This window comes from Balaenoptera physalus (assembly GCF_965194825.1).
Source record: "Balaenoptera physalus genome assembly, chromosome: 2".
NCBI classification, from domain to species: Eukaryota; Metazoa; Chordata; class Mammalia; order Artiodactyla; family Balaenopteridae; genus Balaenoptera; species Balaenoptera physalus.
Genome location: NC_138883.1, coordinates 179765726 through 179784108, shown reverse-complemented (window position 1 = coordinate 179784108; position 18383 = coordinate 179765726). Strand labels below are relative to the sequence as shown.

Here is an 18383-nt window from a genome sequence, read left to right as displayed (position 1 = left end):
GAGGGGACCATGAGGGGCGGCCATGAGGCAAGAAGGTGACTGCCAGAGTGGCTGGGGGTGCTGAGTGAGGGGAGGGCAGCACGAGGTGCCTCGGAGAGGCTGTGGGGCTCATGTAGCTTATGATGAAGACTCGAGCATTTTCCTCATGTGAGATGGGAAGCCACGGGAGGAATCTGTGAAGAGGGGGGACACGACGTGACTTAAACTTTAACAGGATCATTTTGGTTCCATTTTGAGAACAAACAAGGGAAGAAGCAAGGAGACCAGCTATGAAGCTTCTGTAGATGAGACAGGGTGGAGGTTTGCACCAGGGTGCAAACCCAGGGTGCAAACCCTGGTAGCAGTGGAGGTGAGAGAAACTTGATTCTGATTTACTTTCAAGGAAAAGCTGATGTGTTGAGGTAACTTCCTTCCATTCCTAGTATGCTGAGTGTTTTTGTCATTAAAGGGTTGCACTTTTCCAATTTTTTTCTGCATGAATGGAGATAATCATGTGGATTTTTTTCCTCCATTCTGTTAACGTGTTGTATCACACTGATTAATTTCTGTATGTTTTTAAAAAACCTTTTATTATAGTTGCTTTACACTGTTGTGTTAGTGTCTGCTGTACAGCAAAGTGAATCAGCTCTAGGTATACATATATCCCCTCTTTTTTAGGTTTCCGTCCCATTTATGTCCCCACAGAGCACTGAGTAGAGTTCCCTGTGCTATACAGTAGGTTCCCACTAGCTCTCTACTTCATACATAGTAGTGTATATATGTCAATCCCAATCTCCCAGTTCATCCCATGCCTCCTTACCCCTTGGTAACCATAAGTTTGTTTTCTATTAATACATCTGTGACTCTATTTCTGCTTTGCAAATAAGTTCATCTGTACCATTTTTTCTAGATTCCACATATAAGCGATATTATATGATATTTGTCTTTCTCTTTCTGACTTTCTTCACTCTGTGTGATAATCTCTAGGCCCACCCATGTCACTGCAAATGACATTATTTCATTCCTTTTTATGGCTGAGTAATATTCCATTTGTATATATGTACCACATCTTCTTTATCCATTCCTCTGTTGATGGACACTTAGGTTGCTTCCATGTCCTGGCTATTGTAAATAGTGCTGCTGTGAACACTAGGGTGCATGCATCCTTTCGAATTATGGTTTTCTCTGGGTATATGCCCAGTAGTGGGATTGCTGGGTCATATGGTAGCTCTGTTTTTAGTTTTTTAAGGAACCTCCATACTGTTTTCCATAGCGGCTGCACCAATTTAGATTCCCGCCAACCATGTAGGAGGGTTCCCTTTTCTCCAGACCCTCTCCAGCATTTACTGTTTGTAGATTTTTTGATGATGGCCATTCTGACTGGTGTGATATTTTTGTATGTTTAAGTACCCTTATGTCTCAGGAATAAATCCCACTTAGTCATGGTGTATAATTTTTTAAATATGTTGTTGGATTTGGTTTGCTAGTATATTTTTGAAGATTGTTGCATTAGTACTCATCAGGGATATAGGTCTACAGTTTTTTGTTTTGTTTTGTTTTGTCTGTAGTGTCTTTGTCTGTGTTTGGTATCAGAGTAATGCTGGCCTCATAGAATGAATTAGGAAGTGTTTCTGCCTCTTCAGTGTTGGGGAAGCATTTGAGAAGAATTGTTGTTCTTTTTTTTTTTTTTAATGTTTGGTATAATTCATTAGTGAAGCATCTGGTTCAGGGCTTTTCTATGTTGGGAAGTTTTGATTACTGATTCTATTTCCATACTTATATGTTATAGGTCTATGCAGATACTCTATTTGTCCTGAATTAGTCTTGTTAGGTTCTGTGTTTTTAAGAATTTGTCCATTTCATCTAGGTTGTCCAATTTGTTGGCATACAATTGTTCATAGTACTTTCTTATAATTCTTTTTATTTCTGTAGAATCAGTAGTATTATCCTCACTTTAATTTCTGATTTTAGTATTTTTAGCCTAATCTCTTTGTGTAATTAGTCCTCTAGTTAAAGTTATATCAATTTTGTTGATCTTTTCAGTGAAAAAAAACATTTGGCTTTGTTAATTTTTTCTATTTTTTTCTAGTCTCTATTTTATCTCTGTTCTAACCTTGATTATTTCCTTCCTTCCATTGGCTTTGGGTTTAGTTTATTCTTTTCTAGTTGCTTAAGGTATAAAATCAGGTTGTTGATTTGGAATCTTCTTTTTAAATGTTAGTTTTTACAGCTATATATTTCCCTCTTAGCCCTGCTTTTGCTATATCCAATAAGTTTTGATATGTTGTGATTTTGTTTTCATTCATCTCTAAATATTTTCTGATTTCCCTGGTGATTTCATCTTTGGCTCATTAGTTGTTTAAGAGTGTGTTATTTAATTTCCACATATTTGTGAATTTTCCAGTTTTCCTTTTGTTAGTGATTTCTAATTTCATCTAATTATGGTTGGAGAAGAAACTTTGTATAATATTTATCTTTTTAAATCTATTGAGACTTGTTTTGTAGACTAACATATGGCCTATTTTGAAGAATATCCCATGGGCACTTGAGAAGAATGTTAATTCTGTTGTTGTTGGATGAATTATTATGCATGTTTGTTTATAATTTTTATGTCTTTTTCTTGTTAATATATAGTTTCCTTTTTCATCTCTTATAATATATAGTTTCCTTCTTTATCTTTTACAACCTTTTTTTGATTTAAATTCTATTTTTTTCTGATTTGGTATAGCCATCCCAGCTCTCTTTTAGTTATTATTTTCATGGAATACCTTTTTTCATCCTTTCACTTTTTAACCTATTTGTGTCTTTGGATCTAAAGTGAGTCTTTCGTAGGATATAGGATATAGCTGGATCATTTTTTAAAAACCATTCTGTGAATCTCTGCCTTTGATTAGACAGATTAATCCATTTACACATAAAGTAATTACTGATAGGAAAGACTTCTGCCATTTTGTCATTTGTTTTCTATATGCCTTATAACTTTTTGTCTCTCATGTCCTTCATTTCTGTCTTCTTTTGTGCTTAGTTAAATTTTTTTGCAGTAAAGTGTTCAAATTCCTTTCTCACTTGCTTTAGTACATATTCTGTAGATATTTTCTTTGTGGTCACTATGAGCATTGCATTTAACACCCTAAAGTTATCACACTCTAATTTGATGTTAACTTCAATAGCATACAAAAACTCTGTTCCAATATAATTCTGTCCCTACCCCCTTTCAGTTATTTATGTCATAAATTACATCTTTATACATTGTGAGTCCCAAAACACAGCCTAATAATTTTTAAATGAATTATGTAGAAATTAAAAAGTGGTGTTATAAATAAAAATTACAATAAAACTAGCTTTTATAATTGCCCATATATTTCTCTTTACTGGAGATCTTTATTTCTTCATGTGACTCCTAGATATTATCTAGCACCTCTTCATTTCAACATGAAGGACTCCCTTTAGCATTTCTTGTAAGGAAGGTCTAGTGGTAACAGATTCCTTCAGCTTTCATTTATCTAGGAATATCTTAATTTCTCCCTCATATTTTGAAGGACAGTTTTGCTGGATGTAAAGTTCTCGGTTGAAAGTTCTTTCAGCACTTTGAATGTATCATCCCACTGCCTTCTCTCCTCCAAGGTTTCTGATGAGATATCTGCTGATGATCTTAATGAGGATGCCTTGCATGTGACAAGTCACTTCTCTCTTGAATCTTCAAGATTATCTCTTCATCTTTTTTGATTATAATGTGTCTCTCTGGGGGTCTCTTTAAGTTTATCATACCTGCAATTCATCCAGCTTCAAGCTTCTTGGGTTTGTAGATTCATATCTTGCATCACATTCAGGAAGTTTTTGCCCATTAATTCTTCAAATAATCTCTCTGCCCCTCTCTCTCTCTTCTCCTTATGAGACTCCCACAGTGCATGTGTCAGTCTGCTTGATACATCCTGCAGGTCCCTTGGGCTCTGTTCACTTTTCTTCAGTCTCTTTTCTTTGTGTTTCTCAGACTTGATATTTTGGGGTTTTTTTCTTTAAATTCGCTTATCTTTCTACTGCCTGTTCAAATCTGCTTTTGAATCTCTAGTGAATTTTTCATTTCAGTTATTGCAATTTTCAGCTCCAAAATCCTTCTTGTTTTGTTTTTTGTTTTCTATGTCTTTGATATTTACATTTTGTTCATACATCATTTTCTTGAATTTGTCTATATCTTAGTTTATAGCTCTTTGAGAATCTTTAAGACAGTGTTTTTAAGTCTTCTTCTGGTAAGTCGGCCATCTGATCTTCCTCATAGGTATTTTCTTTTGATTTTTTTTTTCCCTTGAATGGGCCATATTTTCCTGTTTCCTTGAGTGTCTTGTAATTTTTTATTTAAAACTGAACATTTGAATTTTATAATGTGGTAACTCTGGAAATAAGATTCTCCTCCTTCCCCAGGGTTTGCTTAAAAACATTCTCATAGGGTATCTCTGCCCGCAAATAGCCTAAGGCATAAACTTAAGACCTCCTCAGATTTTTTTCTGAGCCTGTGGCTTTCCCTTGGGCATGTGTAGTGACTTTATAAATTGCCCCACACATGTGGTTGCTTTTAAATGTCCTAATCCTTAAATGTCAGGCTCCCAAAAGAGAAAAAGGAGAAAATGAAGGGGAGAGAAATAGGCTCTGTTTCTTTAAATCCATTGGAAGACGCTGCTGTCAATGGATGTGTCTTGCAATGGTGGTGGCCCACTTCTGGGTCTGCAACTTTATGATCAGAAACAGCAATCAGAGATCAGAACACAGGCCCCCAATAACTGAGGGACAAGGTCCTTCTTGGCTACTCTGGTTCCCAGGAGCTACTTCCGGAATGTTGGCATGGCTGCCTGCTATGGGGCTGGGGGCTGGGACCTTGGTAGCCATCACCCTACTGAGAGCTGACATTGACTGAAATTAACCTCAGTTTACAGGCCAAGCCTCCCCTGGAAGCTGAAAGCTTTTGAATGGACTCAAGAGTTCCAAAATAGTTACATCAGACAGATTCAGACAGGACAATTGTCGTGGGGGTGGAGAAGTGGACTTCTGGAGATTCCTACTCTACCATCCTCCCTGACGTCAGTCCTCCATTCTCTGTTTTTATACTATTTCCAGCAATAGTGTCAATAAAGTCAGGCTAGGAATAATGATTACTGTCTGATTCAGCAAAGAAATCACTCACATCGTGAATGTCAGTTGATAATTTTGTTTATCTTGATAAAGAAAAAAGTGAAGCAACATAGAAGTATGCCAGATCTTTACTTGTTTGGTAAAGATGTGAGAGATTTATTTGTTGAATTGGACAATAATTTTTGAATACTGGGAGAATATTTTTCCCAATTTTTGTGCTATTCATAACACTAAAAGACACAACACTCTTGATTTTAACATTTAAGTCTCTGCATTCTTAACATTTCCTTCTCCTTTTCTTAAATCTAGACCAGATCAGAAAACTATTTCTGTAAAGAACCACACAATAAAGGTAAAAATATAAAAAAAGAAAAGTAAAGTGAAAATGGCTCTACAGGCCATACTATCTCTATTGCAGTGACTCAACTTTGCTGTTATAAGCACAAATTAGCAATAGACAACACATAAACATGGCCAAGTTCCACAGAAACTTTATGGATGCTAAATTTTGAACTTTATATAATTTTTACATCATGAAATACTCCCCTCAGTGAAATGCTGACTGCTCTTTCAATTGCACACACGCCCCAGCCCCTCACGTTCTTCCGTACCCCTCGACGCAGGTCTTCATACAACCCAGCACAAGCTGACATTCTCTTGTTCATGTGTAGTTTCTTGTTAACTCTCTTTCTCTCCATATCAGAATGTGAGCTTCATGAGAACAGACACACCTTACAGTTAACTTCTTATCACCAGCACCCATAACAGTGCCTGGCATCTAGTAAGTGCTCATAATTAATTTTTTAAAGGAAGAATGGAATTTCAATAGTAAACCCATATTCATGTTGCCATTATTTTCATTCTAGTACATGTTTTAATGAAACAGAGCCAAAGAATATTACAAATGATGTGGAGAATTCTCACTCTATCTTGCTCCTAAAAAAGCTGCAAAGGGCCGTGCCCTGGGAGCCTGCCTCTGTCTGCAGGAGGTCCTATAGCTCCTCATGGAACGAAAGCAGTGTTTCAGCCAGGGCAGCTGCATAAGGCAATGCTCTGTTGGAAGTTGGTTAAAAACATTTGGGAGAAATGTTTTCCCTAGTGTTCACAGCTTAATGGAAGGTTGTTATTTTAAATGTACTATACGAGGCCAGTCATGTTCCTCAAAAGGGTTCTCCCTAAAACAGTTCGAAACGAGTTTCAGGCTGTCTGGGGACTTTTTTGATAGAGACCAAATTTTGCAGTTCCTGACTCAGCCATGTTTGCTCAGAGAGACAGACTTGTGTGTCGTACTTGGTCATTGTGAGCCAGAGCTTCCTGAGAACCAGCCAGTTCCACGAGGGACTTCTGTGCATGCAGGCTGATGCTTCGGCTGCCCTTTCAATGTGTTTCAAATCGATCTTCTAAGTCTAGGTGGATCTGTTGACCTGTAGAACTTTGAATAGGTCACCACAAGGCATGCTCTAACAAAAATTGTCCTTTTTAAAGCTCTCATAAAAATTGTCACTGTCATGATCTGGAATCATTTCCAAGCAGAGAAAGAGCATCTTCAGTATTATTTGCCCCTTGCATCACACATTGCGGTTTATAGAGTAATGAAATATTGTTAGTTGGAACTCAAAATTATCTAGATCCACAAGCATTCTTACAATTTGTATGTAATGTCTGCACTCCAGAAACATATAGTTTAAGCAGATTTTCCACAAGCGTTTCAAACTCATCAAGTTAAAAAAAAAAAAAGGGCGGGGAAGGGGGGGAAGTAATCAGACCTTCCCTCCTAATCCCACTGACCTGGTTTTCATTCACTGTTCTTTAGCTCAGTCCTTCATTAATTCTTCCTGTCACCCAAGCCAGAAAGCCCTCAGGATCGCCCTCACGGCTTCTCTCCCTGACACCACACCCAGTCAACCAGAGGGTGCTGCAGTTTCTCCTGAACCATCCATTTCTCTCCATCCCCTCTGCCACGCCCAGCACAGGATGCCCTGACCTTCCAACTGGTCTCCCGGTCTCGGTCTCTAAACTACTGTGTTTACTGTAGCCTGAGGGTGTTGTGCTAAACCACTCCTGTGATGCTGGCCTGCGCCCGCTGGAGGCCCGTGTCCCTCGCGCACCTTCTGAACGACCTGGTGCCACAGCTCTCAGGCCTCCCGGAACACCCGCGTGGCCGCTCCCCAGCCCTCCCGCTCCTCCCCCGCCATGCAGACCCGAGGCTGCCCCTGGCTCTCTCCGGATCTCAGGCCTCCATCGTAGAGGCCGGCCGTCCCCTGGGCCTCCGTGTCCAGCAGTAGCCTGGCCACACCGCCCGCCTCTGTCCTCCTTACGTGCCCGTCTTCCTAGCGGGGCGGGAACCGTGTCCTCCGAGCCGCCCGGCGTCCCCGGTGGTGGCGGCCTCGCAGGAAGCCAGCGGAGAGGCTCTCAAAGTCCACGACTGTCCTCTGGGCCCCCGGGCAAGGGGCGCTGGCCGCACGCAGAAGGGGCGCCCCGTCCGGAGTCCTCTGGCCTCGGCCCTGGGCAGAATGGCGCAGCTGCCAGCCCCTCGCCGTCCACCAAAGAGGAGAACGGAAACCAGGGCGGCCAAGAACCGGCAGGCGGCGCTCGCAGACCCGCGCCGCCGCGAGCTCCGCCTCCGGCGCTGCTGGGTCAAGGCAGGTGCCGCGGAGAGGCCGGAGGGTGGGAGGGGGTGAAGCGCCGCAGGCCTCGAGGGCCCCCTGCACTCAGGACGCCGCTCCCGCCCTCACTCCACGTCCCCCAGCACCGCCCCGCCCCCCAGAGTCCGGCGGCCGAGGCCCCAGCTTCCCCGGGCGGCCGGGCTCCGGCCTCCACCCGCCCCGCCGCTCCCGCCTCCCCCGCCTCTCCGTCCCTGTGCCCTCGCAGCATCCCCGTCTGACCGCTCACCTCCTCCGTCACCTCCGGGCCGAGGATCCGTCGGTAACTCCCCTGTCCGAGACATCCAGAATGCTTATGTTCTCCTGATTGAACTCGGATTCATACGGGCCTAGGAAGAAACTCTCTGATAAGAAAAACACAGTAGTCCAAAGGCAGAGGGAACTCAACTTTATGAAAGCTTTATTGCAGAAAAAGGAAGTCAAGACTCTCAATAAAATTTAAGAAAATGTGGACCCTATGAAATAGGACTGAAATCGGTCCTCAAGCTAAGATTTCCTGAAAAAGCTAAACGGGGTAAGGAAGAATGCTATGAAATACAAGGTGAAATGAAAGATCTGAATTCCTCTCCCGGAATGATATCAAGTTGGTAATATGGAAAACAAGCTTAAAATATTTCTCAAAACGAAAAGAAGGAAAAAATATTCCGAGAAAGTAGTTTTAGAGGCCATCTTTGTAAACTTAGTAAAAAGTTCTATATTTTGCTAAATGCAAGATGGAAAATTTATTATAAAGCGGAGGGACCTTGGTTAATTTCTTTTTTTTTTTTTTGAAGCTGGATTCTAAGCAAAATGTGAAGGTGTGTCATAGTTTGTGCCAGGAATTCTAAAAACCAATTGTGAATCAGATTCACCTGAGAACAGTTAAACAAACAAACACAAATTCATGAATCCTGTTCTCAGAGATTTTATTGAGTAGGTCCGGGACAGGGCCTGAGAATCTGTATTTTTTTTTTTTTTTTTAAAAAGATCCCAGTTCATTTTTGACATAGCCGGTCAGGACCAGGGTTTTAAAACTACTGGTTTCCAGGAAAAGTTGCAGTACTGCACCACCTAGTGGCAACATACCCTAACTGCAGATTCTGTGGGGCAGAGTTTACTCTATTGAGCAAAAATTAGTAACTGGCTCGAAATAGTTGGAGAAGAAGGAGATCATTAAGTGAACTGGACAGGAGAAGGCAAAAGAAACACTAACTTCCATAATGAATCAAGTTACTGTCAGAAGGGGACTCCTCTTATTCTGGGGAGAAACCCCAAGTCTGCCCCTGCCATAGACCTTCCTCTGTAGGGTGATGCAGCCTCAGGGACTCACTGAATCCTTAAGATACTCAGACCTAAACGTTGGCAGAGATTTTTCCTTGACTCCCTGAGAAAAATTCTCTAATCATGGTTGGGGATAACCAAAGGGAAATAAATGTAGAAAATACTGAAAGCAGTGGCAGTTTGTTCGCTTTGCAAAGTAGAGCTTGTGACCCAAAGGTCACAGCCACATGTGGGATGCCAGAGCATCAGTCCAGCCTTGTTTTGAGACTTTCTTTTCTAGGTGTCAGTCTGAAAATGCTATGTTTAGCAACTACCATTTAGGAGCGGTCCCCTAGATATTAGACCCTGTGATACCAGACCAAGAAAAGCTGAACCCTCTTTTACACCTAACTGGGTCCGTGCTCTTAGTTCCAGTTTCCTTTCTGAGGCTCAAGCTTCTTTCCCAAAGAAGTTGGCCCAGGAATCACTCCATCTTTCCAGTGAGACTCCGCCTAGCAACGGGGGTGCAATCTAACCCTTGTAGATTCAACAGTAAAGCCATATTAAAACACAACACGATCCTGTCATTTTCATTCTACACGATATCCAGATACAGTAAGGCAGAGTTTCCAGAAAGAAGTTTTCACACTTGAGCTGCTGGGGTTTTGTGTAGTGTGTGTGTTATGTTTGCTTTTACCACCAGAGCACTGACTTCAACTCCGAGACAAAAATGCCAAGGAAAAAGGAGGAAAAGGAGGAGGAGGATGGGCAAACAATTAAAGAAAAGTGAGAATGTGAAATAGAAGAGTGGCGTCCAGTTAGAGAAACAGCCTGCTGTGTAGGCTATTTTGGGGGACAACAATGGCAGAAAAGAAAGTGAAAAGTAATCCCAGGTTCTTTAGTGCTGTTGTGCTTTGAACTGAGAGGGCAGTGCAGGAAGCCGTCAGCTCCGCTCTGGTTTAATGTGATCAGGAGCCTTCCCTCTGGGGTGAGATGCTAAAATCCACTGGCTCCTTTCTGAAAGGTCTTAATGAGCCAGCTCGAAGCTGAGGCTGTTTCTCCATTGGCCAATGGCAAAAGTCTGGAAAATTCCAGACACTGGATAAACACACCCTTCCAGTGTATTTGGCTTTGGGGTGCGTGATATATGACGGTGGAGCTTTCAGTAGCAGGTCTCCTTCCTAACGATGTTTTTCTTAGGCTAATACACAGCCCCCTTGGTGCTCCTGCACATTTGCGGCTCTGGCGGCCACACTGCCTCAGAAGCTCGGCCACTTCTTGCCATCTTCACCTGCTCATGCGAAAGTTCCTCTGATGATTCTTAACAAATTTAAGCAGATATATGCAATAAAACTCTACTTCCAGTGTTCCTTGGAACCTATTTGTCATCACTAACTAAAAGAACTTTAATATTTAATAAATATTTTGGCATATTATTTCTCTCCCGCTGTGGTTATGTGACAAATAATGTTTTTTGAGAAATCTGAAAATCAACTTTATAAGAACCAGCGTTGGTTCTCACTGAGAACTGCTGGGCTAGACACTCCAGTTACCCAAAAGCAAATTCACTAAGCATCAGTTCACTCCATGACTAATGTCCTGAATTAATGAGGATTTCCCCCTGATTTTGGTTGTGCCTGGGCTTCTGCACAGGTCTCCCACCCTACCTACCTCCGTCCTTGTCACTGCCGCTTTGAGATGGCTTCCTGTCTTTCCTACTCTGGCAGAGCTGACCCCCGGCCTGGGCTTCTGCAGCAGCATCTGCCGCTGCCTCTATCGTGGTTTAGAAAGTGGAGAGGTCCTTCTTCTCTAAGCGCTGTTTAGGGCTTTCTCCGTCTTGGCTGATCCGTGCCCCGCAGCTGCTCCTGAGGCCCTGCCCTTCCACGCGCCTGGACCTGCCCCTGCTTCTGGCAGTGAAACCGCAGCAAACTAGCGCCCCTGGCTTGAAGGATTTAGGGCTGGGGCAGAAGTCAAACTGGTCACCAGCCCACTCGGTGATCTGGAACTCCGGGTCCAGTGACTTGGCCTGGTTCCCAAGAGGCCAGCAGGGCCGAGGCTGTGGCTCTCCGTGGCCACACTCAGGAGGCAGCCGCTCTGAGTGCCCTTCCGTCTCTCGCAGCTCTCACGAGCGGCTCCAGAGGGGCAGGAGCCGCGCTGGTCTCTGCCCAAAGGCCCTCGCTCCGGTGCAGAACTGGGTGAGTGCGTTTTGCCAGATCTCAGCTGGCGTTGGCTGGAATTGTCACGCCCGCCTTCCCTCGGCCGGTAGGACTCCTGCAGGGAGGGTCACTCAGCCTCAGAAGTGAGCAGAGAGTCTTCAGGGAGCGGGAGGGTGGGAGAGAGGAGTCAAGTGGGGCCTCTCCGGGAGGGAGAACCAGGACTGGAGAAAGTGGGGAGGGCGATGGAGAGAGGGCCACCACGGCAGAGTCCAGGGGCTTCAGCTCTGAGCGAAGAGAAGGGCAGAACCCTCCCGGTCCCCGCAGAAGGGGTGAGTGTGGAGGAGGCGGAAGTCCTGAGATGACGTCCTCACATCTCGTTTTAAAGAAATACATGTCTTTTTAAAATGTCATGTAAACCATTTTAAAATGCACAATTGACGTTAATTGCGTTCACAGTGTTGTACAACCATCACCACTGTCTATTTCCAAAACTTCACCACCCCAAAAAGAAACTCCGTAGCCATTAAGCAGTAAATCCCCATTGCCCCTCCCCCAGCCCCTGGTTAACCTATAATGTACTTTCTGTCCCTGTGAACTCACTTATTCTAGGTACCTTAAGGGCAAGCATACAATATTTGTCCATTAGTGTTTGGCTTATGTTACTCAATGGCTTCACAGTTCATCCATGTTGTAGCATGTGTCAGAATTTCACTCCTTTTTATGGCTAAATAATGTTCAACGTCTCTTTTTTAACCATTGAATTTTTCCCACTTTGGATACCTTTGCAAAAAACACAGGGTCCTCGATGAGACGTGTGAAGCCACGCATGTCATCAAAGCCTTTTCCTTAAGAAAAGACACCGGGGCTAGTGGAGAAGCAGCTGCTTGGAACTCAGGCTAGGGGAGAAAAGAGTTGCTGGCTTAGGGAACCCACAGAGGTCTCCGTCAAGAACTGACCACATTTGACCTTTTCCAGTTGGGCAAACTTGGAAGAGTGACCCAGTAAGGAGTTAATAATATGGAGAAAAGATGATTCAGTATCCACTTTAATCTTTGCCTACACCTTAAAGTAAAGAAATGTTCCTAATTTGTGGTTATTTGCAGCACAGTAAATCAAGCAAATGCCATGAGGTGCCAATAAAAATTTTTAAAAATCAGCCTTAAATAGCTAAACTCTCAACAGCAGCTCATAAAGTGACGCTTGGCAGTTGTTAGGTAGTTATGGTTAAATTGACAGTCCTTTGGGGAGTTAAGATATCCAAAAGCAGAGGTAGTTAAGACTATAGTGATAAATGGTTGGGCTTGTTGGTTAAAGAGATTTTATAGCACACATTTAAGCTTAACTGCCTGTGAGAAAGTGAACAGGAAATAGAGGTTATCACTTCTTCATAGCCACTCCATTCATATTGACCTCAGGGGGTCTTGTGACATACTAGGCAAGGCAAGACTGAGGCTATTTAAAGGAAGAAATCATTTGCAGGTAGCATGATACTGTCAGGCAGAAAGCGAGAGTGGGGTGTGGGTAGTGTTGGAGAGTGCTACAAATCTAGCAAAGGTACAAAAAACTTTACCAAAAAAGTAAAACTGAAATATCAGAACAGGAATTTTTAAGACTACAATAAAGAAAAATAATGAGAATGCAATTTCCCCTGAGACTTCTGGTAGAAGACGACAGTGCAAAGTTATGTTTATCTGACTGCTCTGCCAGGGCTCCCACAAGTACCCACAAGAAGAAGAGCAGAGGGCAAAGTTTCACCTTTGATGACACGTGGCTTGGACCCAGCCACGGAAGATGAAGACTACGTGTTGTGTGCAGTGACACTTGGACCACGCTGAGGGGCAATGTAAGAGTTGATGCATGCCTCTCTACGTCTCAAGCGGGCTGTAGATTGCTCTAAAAGTAAGTGAAACAAAATGCTAAAATAGCCAATGAATAATTCCTTACTTAGGAAGACAAGGGCTTGAGTCTTAAGCAGGCCACAGGAAAAGGGGTAAATCCCAAGGGGCATTTAGTTTCCTGACTGCAAGACTTATTTTCTCCTCTCAAGAAATGGACTAGAAGTGAGACAGGCCTGTAAAAAGAGAGAAAACAATGAGCCAGTTTGCAATTGCTGACCTGGGTCACTTGAACAAGGAAGTAATCTGTGAGTAATATTTCACTATGAGCGTCTTCAATTCCTGCCCCTCCCGGGGAGAGGAGTTACGCCCTCTCCACAGACATGGAGCAGATTTGGTAAAAATGGAGAGGGGGTTGCTCTGAACATATACGTGGACCGCAGCCGCCAGGGACCCCGCGTCTGCCCCGTCCCAACAGCGCTTCCTGAACAACGGGTGAATCAAAACAGAGGACTCAGGAAGGGGGAGGTAGTGTACGAAAGGGCTCATAGTCAGCACCAGACCCATCTCAGTAACCGGCAAAGAGTAGTAATACGTATAAGAGACAAAAAAGGGGGCCTGAATGTTATTCCCCAAAAGGAAAAAAGCAAACATAACGAGCAAAAAGCAAATGAAGAACCCGCATGAAAATAGATTTTCCAGGAAAAGTAGAACACGTGTGACAAATGTTACTTTACATACTCAAAGGGGCTAAAAAGGAAATAGTTCCTGAAAAGTGAGTTCCAAGAGATATAAATGGACACACAGCACTGCTCCCAGGTTAACGACAGCTCAGTAAAGCACTGCTTTTAGTTTCTGCAGTCTTCATTCGAGAAAGGTGAGAAATACTGTTTTAAATAAATGAGATCCATACCATTGAAAAAAAGATATAAATGATATAACTGTCACAGAGGAGAGAATCATAAGGACATGAAAAGTGAGCCTCTGAGAGCAGGAAAGAAAATAGATGATAATTTAAAAAAACAACAACAATACAGAGATGTGAAGACAACCAAAGGATAATTTGACACTGCTAAAAATAGGTATGAAAGATGGACACAAGGGATTTAACTATAATTCTACTATACTCTGTTAGTATACATTACTGATACTCAGCACCTAGGAAAGCACCTGGAATGGCATAGTACATATATTTGAATAAATGTATGAGGCAAAATGGTAATTTTGAAGAAGATAACAGAAAAAGTTAACTTAAATAATTCAGGGGAATTCCCTGGCTGTCCAGTGGTTAGGATTCTGCGCTTTCACAGCTGAGGGCCCAGGTTCGCTCCCTGGTTGGAGAACTAAGATCCCACAAGCCAAGCTGTGTTGCCATAAATTAACTAATTAATTAATTAATTAATAAAAATAAAGACAACTATGGGGAGTATACGGAATCTTTCCATATTTTAAAAAAAGAAATAATTCAGATATAAGAATTTTTTTTCTGAAATAAATTTGATTTCAGTTTGGAGATTTAAAAGACAGAGAATGCTCTAGAATACTTCAGATATTGAATTCATTCTCATTAAGTCACTCAACTTTAGGTGTGAACAAAGACTTGTATGGGCATTCAGGCCAAAAAAAAAAAAAAAAAACTACAAGTAATGTATCAGGGGAAATGAGGCTGGGATCAGAGTTCCCCACGATAATATCCAATTTGTCACTTAGTAGTGGAGAAATAACAAGATTTTCAAGGGCAAGGGTAAGACCCCAGACTTGTATTCTTATCTAGGTCATCATGAATGTGTAAGGGAACAGAAGACAGCTTCAACCTGAGGGAATACAGCATTCATGAGCTCATTTTTGAATGAAAAAAATGACCAAATCCATCCAACCAAAAGATAAAGCAGAGAACTCAGGAAGAGGAAGTAGTATATGAAAGAACTCACAGTCAGCATTAAAGCCATTTCGGTAACTGTGGGAGTTAACGGTTTCAGAGAATAATTTAAGTAGCATAGATACTGACAATGTAAACTTAAGAAAATTGTTTAAATGGCATGTGCGAATGAGAGGAAGTTACTTTATTTTTCATACTGAGGATCCAACAGAGAGTACTTAACGTGTGCAGCTCAAGGAATAGGGATTGGGAAAATGGCAGCCCAAGTGTGCATCTTGATGCCAGCTTCAGATGAGCTCCTCACGGAGGCTAAGCTTGAGTTCTCAGTCAGAGGCCTTGGGGTTGAGCAAGGACTTGGCCCTTGGAGGAGAGGTGGGGAGAGGGAGGAGGAGGACAAGGGGAGAGGGAGAGAAAGGAAAGAGGGAGGGAGAGGAGGGGAGGAAAGGTGGGGGGGGGTCGTTTCCTTGTTTCCTCTGTCCAGACTAGAACCTGAAGTGTTGGAGAGGAGAACCCCAAGGTGAGCGGCAAGCTCTAGCTCATGGAGAAAGTCTGGCTGGTGAACATACAGAGATCTCCGAGAAGGAGGCAACTAGATGGGGTGAGGTCCTGACCCTCGAAGTGCTGAGAGATTCCTGAGCAATTGGCTGAGTTCTTCCTTCTTTTTACAGAATTATGCAGCCTGGTGAGCCAAAGGATGCCTCTGGGCGCCTTAGCAGGGGGTGACAGTTTGCCACCGGGCGACCTCCTGATCCCAAGGGCTGAAAATGTCTGCCCCACCCCCTATCACAAGCTTTCCACTGCTTAAGATGGACCTGGGCTTCCAATTGAAGAAAGTCTTGAGCATGCAATGAAAAATCGGTGATTGAGCAGCCAGATTGAGGAATAATAAAAATAATATCCAGAGCAGGCAGTTTCTACTGAAGCAACTGTTGGATGAGAACTACTACAGATTGAAGATAAACAAATATGCTCAATGAGATTCAGTTGTAGCATTATACAACATTTTTTTTCCTGAAAGATATTTGCTACACACACTTATATATCTGATAAAGTATTCATATCCAGAATGTGTTAAGGAACACTTGAAAATTGCTAAGAAAAAACAGACATTCCAATTTAAAAATGGGCAAAAAACTTGAACAGGCACCCCACAATATCGAAATAGTCAATACATATTGAAACACAAATTAAATATTAGTGTTATATAATATTGATATATTTAATATTATTTTATTTTCATATTAAAAACACAACTTCAAACCACAGTGAGATGCCTCTGCAACTCTACCCTAATGGCTAAAACATTTAAAATAATTTGCTTCAAAAACTTTGTAGAGCAACTAGATCTCTGATGTCCTGCTTGTAGAGATGCAGACTGGTGTTGCTACTATAGAAAACTGTTTGATAATATCCACTAAAACTGAACATAACTCAACAAGTTTACTCCTACCTAGCAAAAAATATATAAAGTTAAAAAAAGAAATGTACAAGAATGCTTATAGTAGCATTATTTGTCATGGCCCTCAAAATGGAAAACAATACAAATGTCTATTATCAGTAGGATATATTAATAATTTGTGGTATATTCACATATTGATACAATAGTATATAGCAATAAAAAGAATGAGCTGCTGCTATATGCAACAAGATGGATGAATCTCACAAACACAATATTGAGTAAAAGAAGACAAACAACAGTGTAACTCTGTGAATCCATTTGTTTAAATTTCGGAAATGGACAAAAGTCAGGAAAATATTTACCTTTGGGGGGCTTCTGGAATACTTTCTGTTCTTTATCTTTTTTTTTTTTTAATATTTCACCTTTTTTTTTTTTAACTTTGGGTTTATTTATTTTATTTATTTATTTATTTATGGCTGTGTTGGGTCTTCGTTTCTGTGCGAGGGCTTTCTCTAGTTGTGGCAAGTGGGGGCCACTCTTCATCGCGGTGCACGGGCCTCTCGTTATCGCGGCCTCTCTTGTTGCGGAGCACAGGCTCCAGATGCGCAGGCTCAGTAATTGTGGCTCATGGGCCTAGTTGCTCCGCGGCATGTGGGATCTTCCCAGACCAGGGCTCGAACCCGTGTCCCCTGCATTGGCAGGCAGATTCTCAACCACTGCGCCACCAGGGAAGCCCACTGTTCTTTATCTTAATCTGGGTGTTGGTCATGCAATTACATTCCCTTTGTAAAAGTTTATTGAATTGTACATCTATGGTTTGTAAAGTTTTCTATGCTACAATTTAATTAAAATGTTCAGAAAAAATTCAACATCCATTTATAATAAAATCGTTTAGTAAATCAAGAATGAGAGAATATTGTCTTAAAATATTAAAAAGAATAACTATCTCAACCCAGTGTATATTATTATATACAATATTTAAACACTAGAAATGATCCCATTAATGTAAGAAAAAATACACCAGGGGGCTGTCACCCCATCATTAAAAATTATTCTGGAAATGTTAGTCAATGCCAGAAGATTAAGAAAAATAGAGTACAAATATCAGGGTCAGTAAATTTTCATTGTTTGGAAAAATATGATTGTATACCTGGAAGTCAAAGTGAAACACCTGGAAAACTCATTTGAAATTTTCTAATTAAGGTGGCTAGCTAACAGAAATAATATTTAAAAATCAATAGTTTGCCTACAAACAAATGATAATTAAGATTACATAAAAATGGAAAAATCCCATTTACAATGCAACACAAAAATAAACACCAGTGAATAAATTAATAAGACATATGAAGAAAAATACAGTTGTTGAGAATCAAATGAAAGAAGAGGGACTTCCTTCTGGTTAAGAATGGTTAAGAATCCACCTGCCAATGCAGGGGACACAGGTTCAAGCCCTGGTCCGGGAAGATCCCACATGCTGTGGAACAACTAAGCCCGTGTGCCACAAATACTGAACCTGCACTCTAGAGCCCGCAAGCCACAACTACTGAGCCCGCATGCCTAGAGCCCATGCTCCACAACAAGAGAAGCCACCTGGATGAGAAGCCCTTGCACCACAATGAAGGGTAGCCCCCTCTCGCCGCAACTAGAGAAAGCCTGCACACAGCAACGAAGACCCAACGCAGCCAAAAATTTAATTAATTAATTAATTAATTTTAAAAAAACAGGAAGAAGAGATTTTTAAAAAAACAAATGAAAGAAGAAAATTGGACAATAAAATTCAATATTGCAAAGTGTAAATTCATCTATATTTTCATGTGATCAACAAATACCAACACAATTTTGGGGAGAGTGGGGATCTGATAAAATTCACCATGTATATCTTTAAAAGTTAAGATGAGGTAAGAGCCAGGAAAATTCTGAGAAAAAAGAATAGTAATGAAGGATTCTATACTCACTACTGTAGTAAAAGACTGAATAAAGAGTTGAGAAGCAAATATTTAGATTAGTAGATTATCTAGTAAATAGTTTTGAGACACCAGCTAGATTTTCTTTTGCAGGAGTGGGGGTGTTTTGGGGGAGAGCTAGATAGCTAGTTCACTTATTTATTTA

The 18383-nt window shown here is 41.7% G+C and overlaps 2 protein-coding genes across 8 annotated transcripts in view; one reads left to right on the top strand and one right to left on the bottom strand.

Annotated features, from left to right (window-relative positions):
• The window catches only part of LOC309654643 (uncharacterized protein), a 60772-nt gene that overhangs the window by 18999 nt on the left and 23390 nt on the right, over window positions 1-18383 (top strand). For 3 of the 7 annotated variants that reach the window (XR_014260363.1, XR_014260364.1, XM_082448984.1), the window contains exon 2: window positions 11125-11200. The exons of 2 other annotated variants lie outside the window; for them this stretch is intronic. Coding sequence is in view for 1 of the 5 variants with exons in the window: in XM_082448984.1 (XP_082305110.1) it covers window positions 11125-11200 (76 nt within the window). In the remaining 4 variants the exon portion in view is untranslated. Of the gene's footprint in view, window positions 1-11124; window positions 11201-12868; window positions 13061-18383 lie in introns of all 7 variants that reach the window. 2 more of the 7 variants (XR_014260365.1, XR_014260366.1) reach the window with 1 other exon arrangement.
• The window catches only part of MKX (mohawk homeobox), an 85067-nt gene continuing 74672 nt past the window's right edge, over window positions 7989-18383 (bottom strand). The window contains exon 6 of the mRNA XM_082448965.1: window positions 7989-8095. Within this exon, the coding sequence (XP_082305091.1) occupies window positions 8004-8095 (92 nt within the window). The 3' untranslated portion in view covers window positions 7989-8003. The remainder of the gene's footprint in view (window positions 8096-18383) is intronic.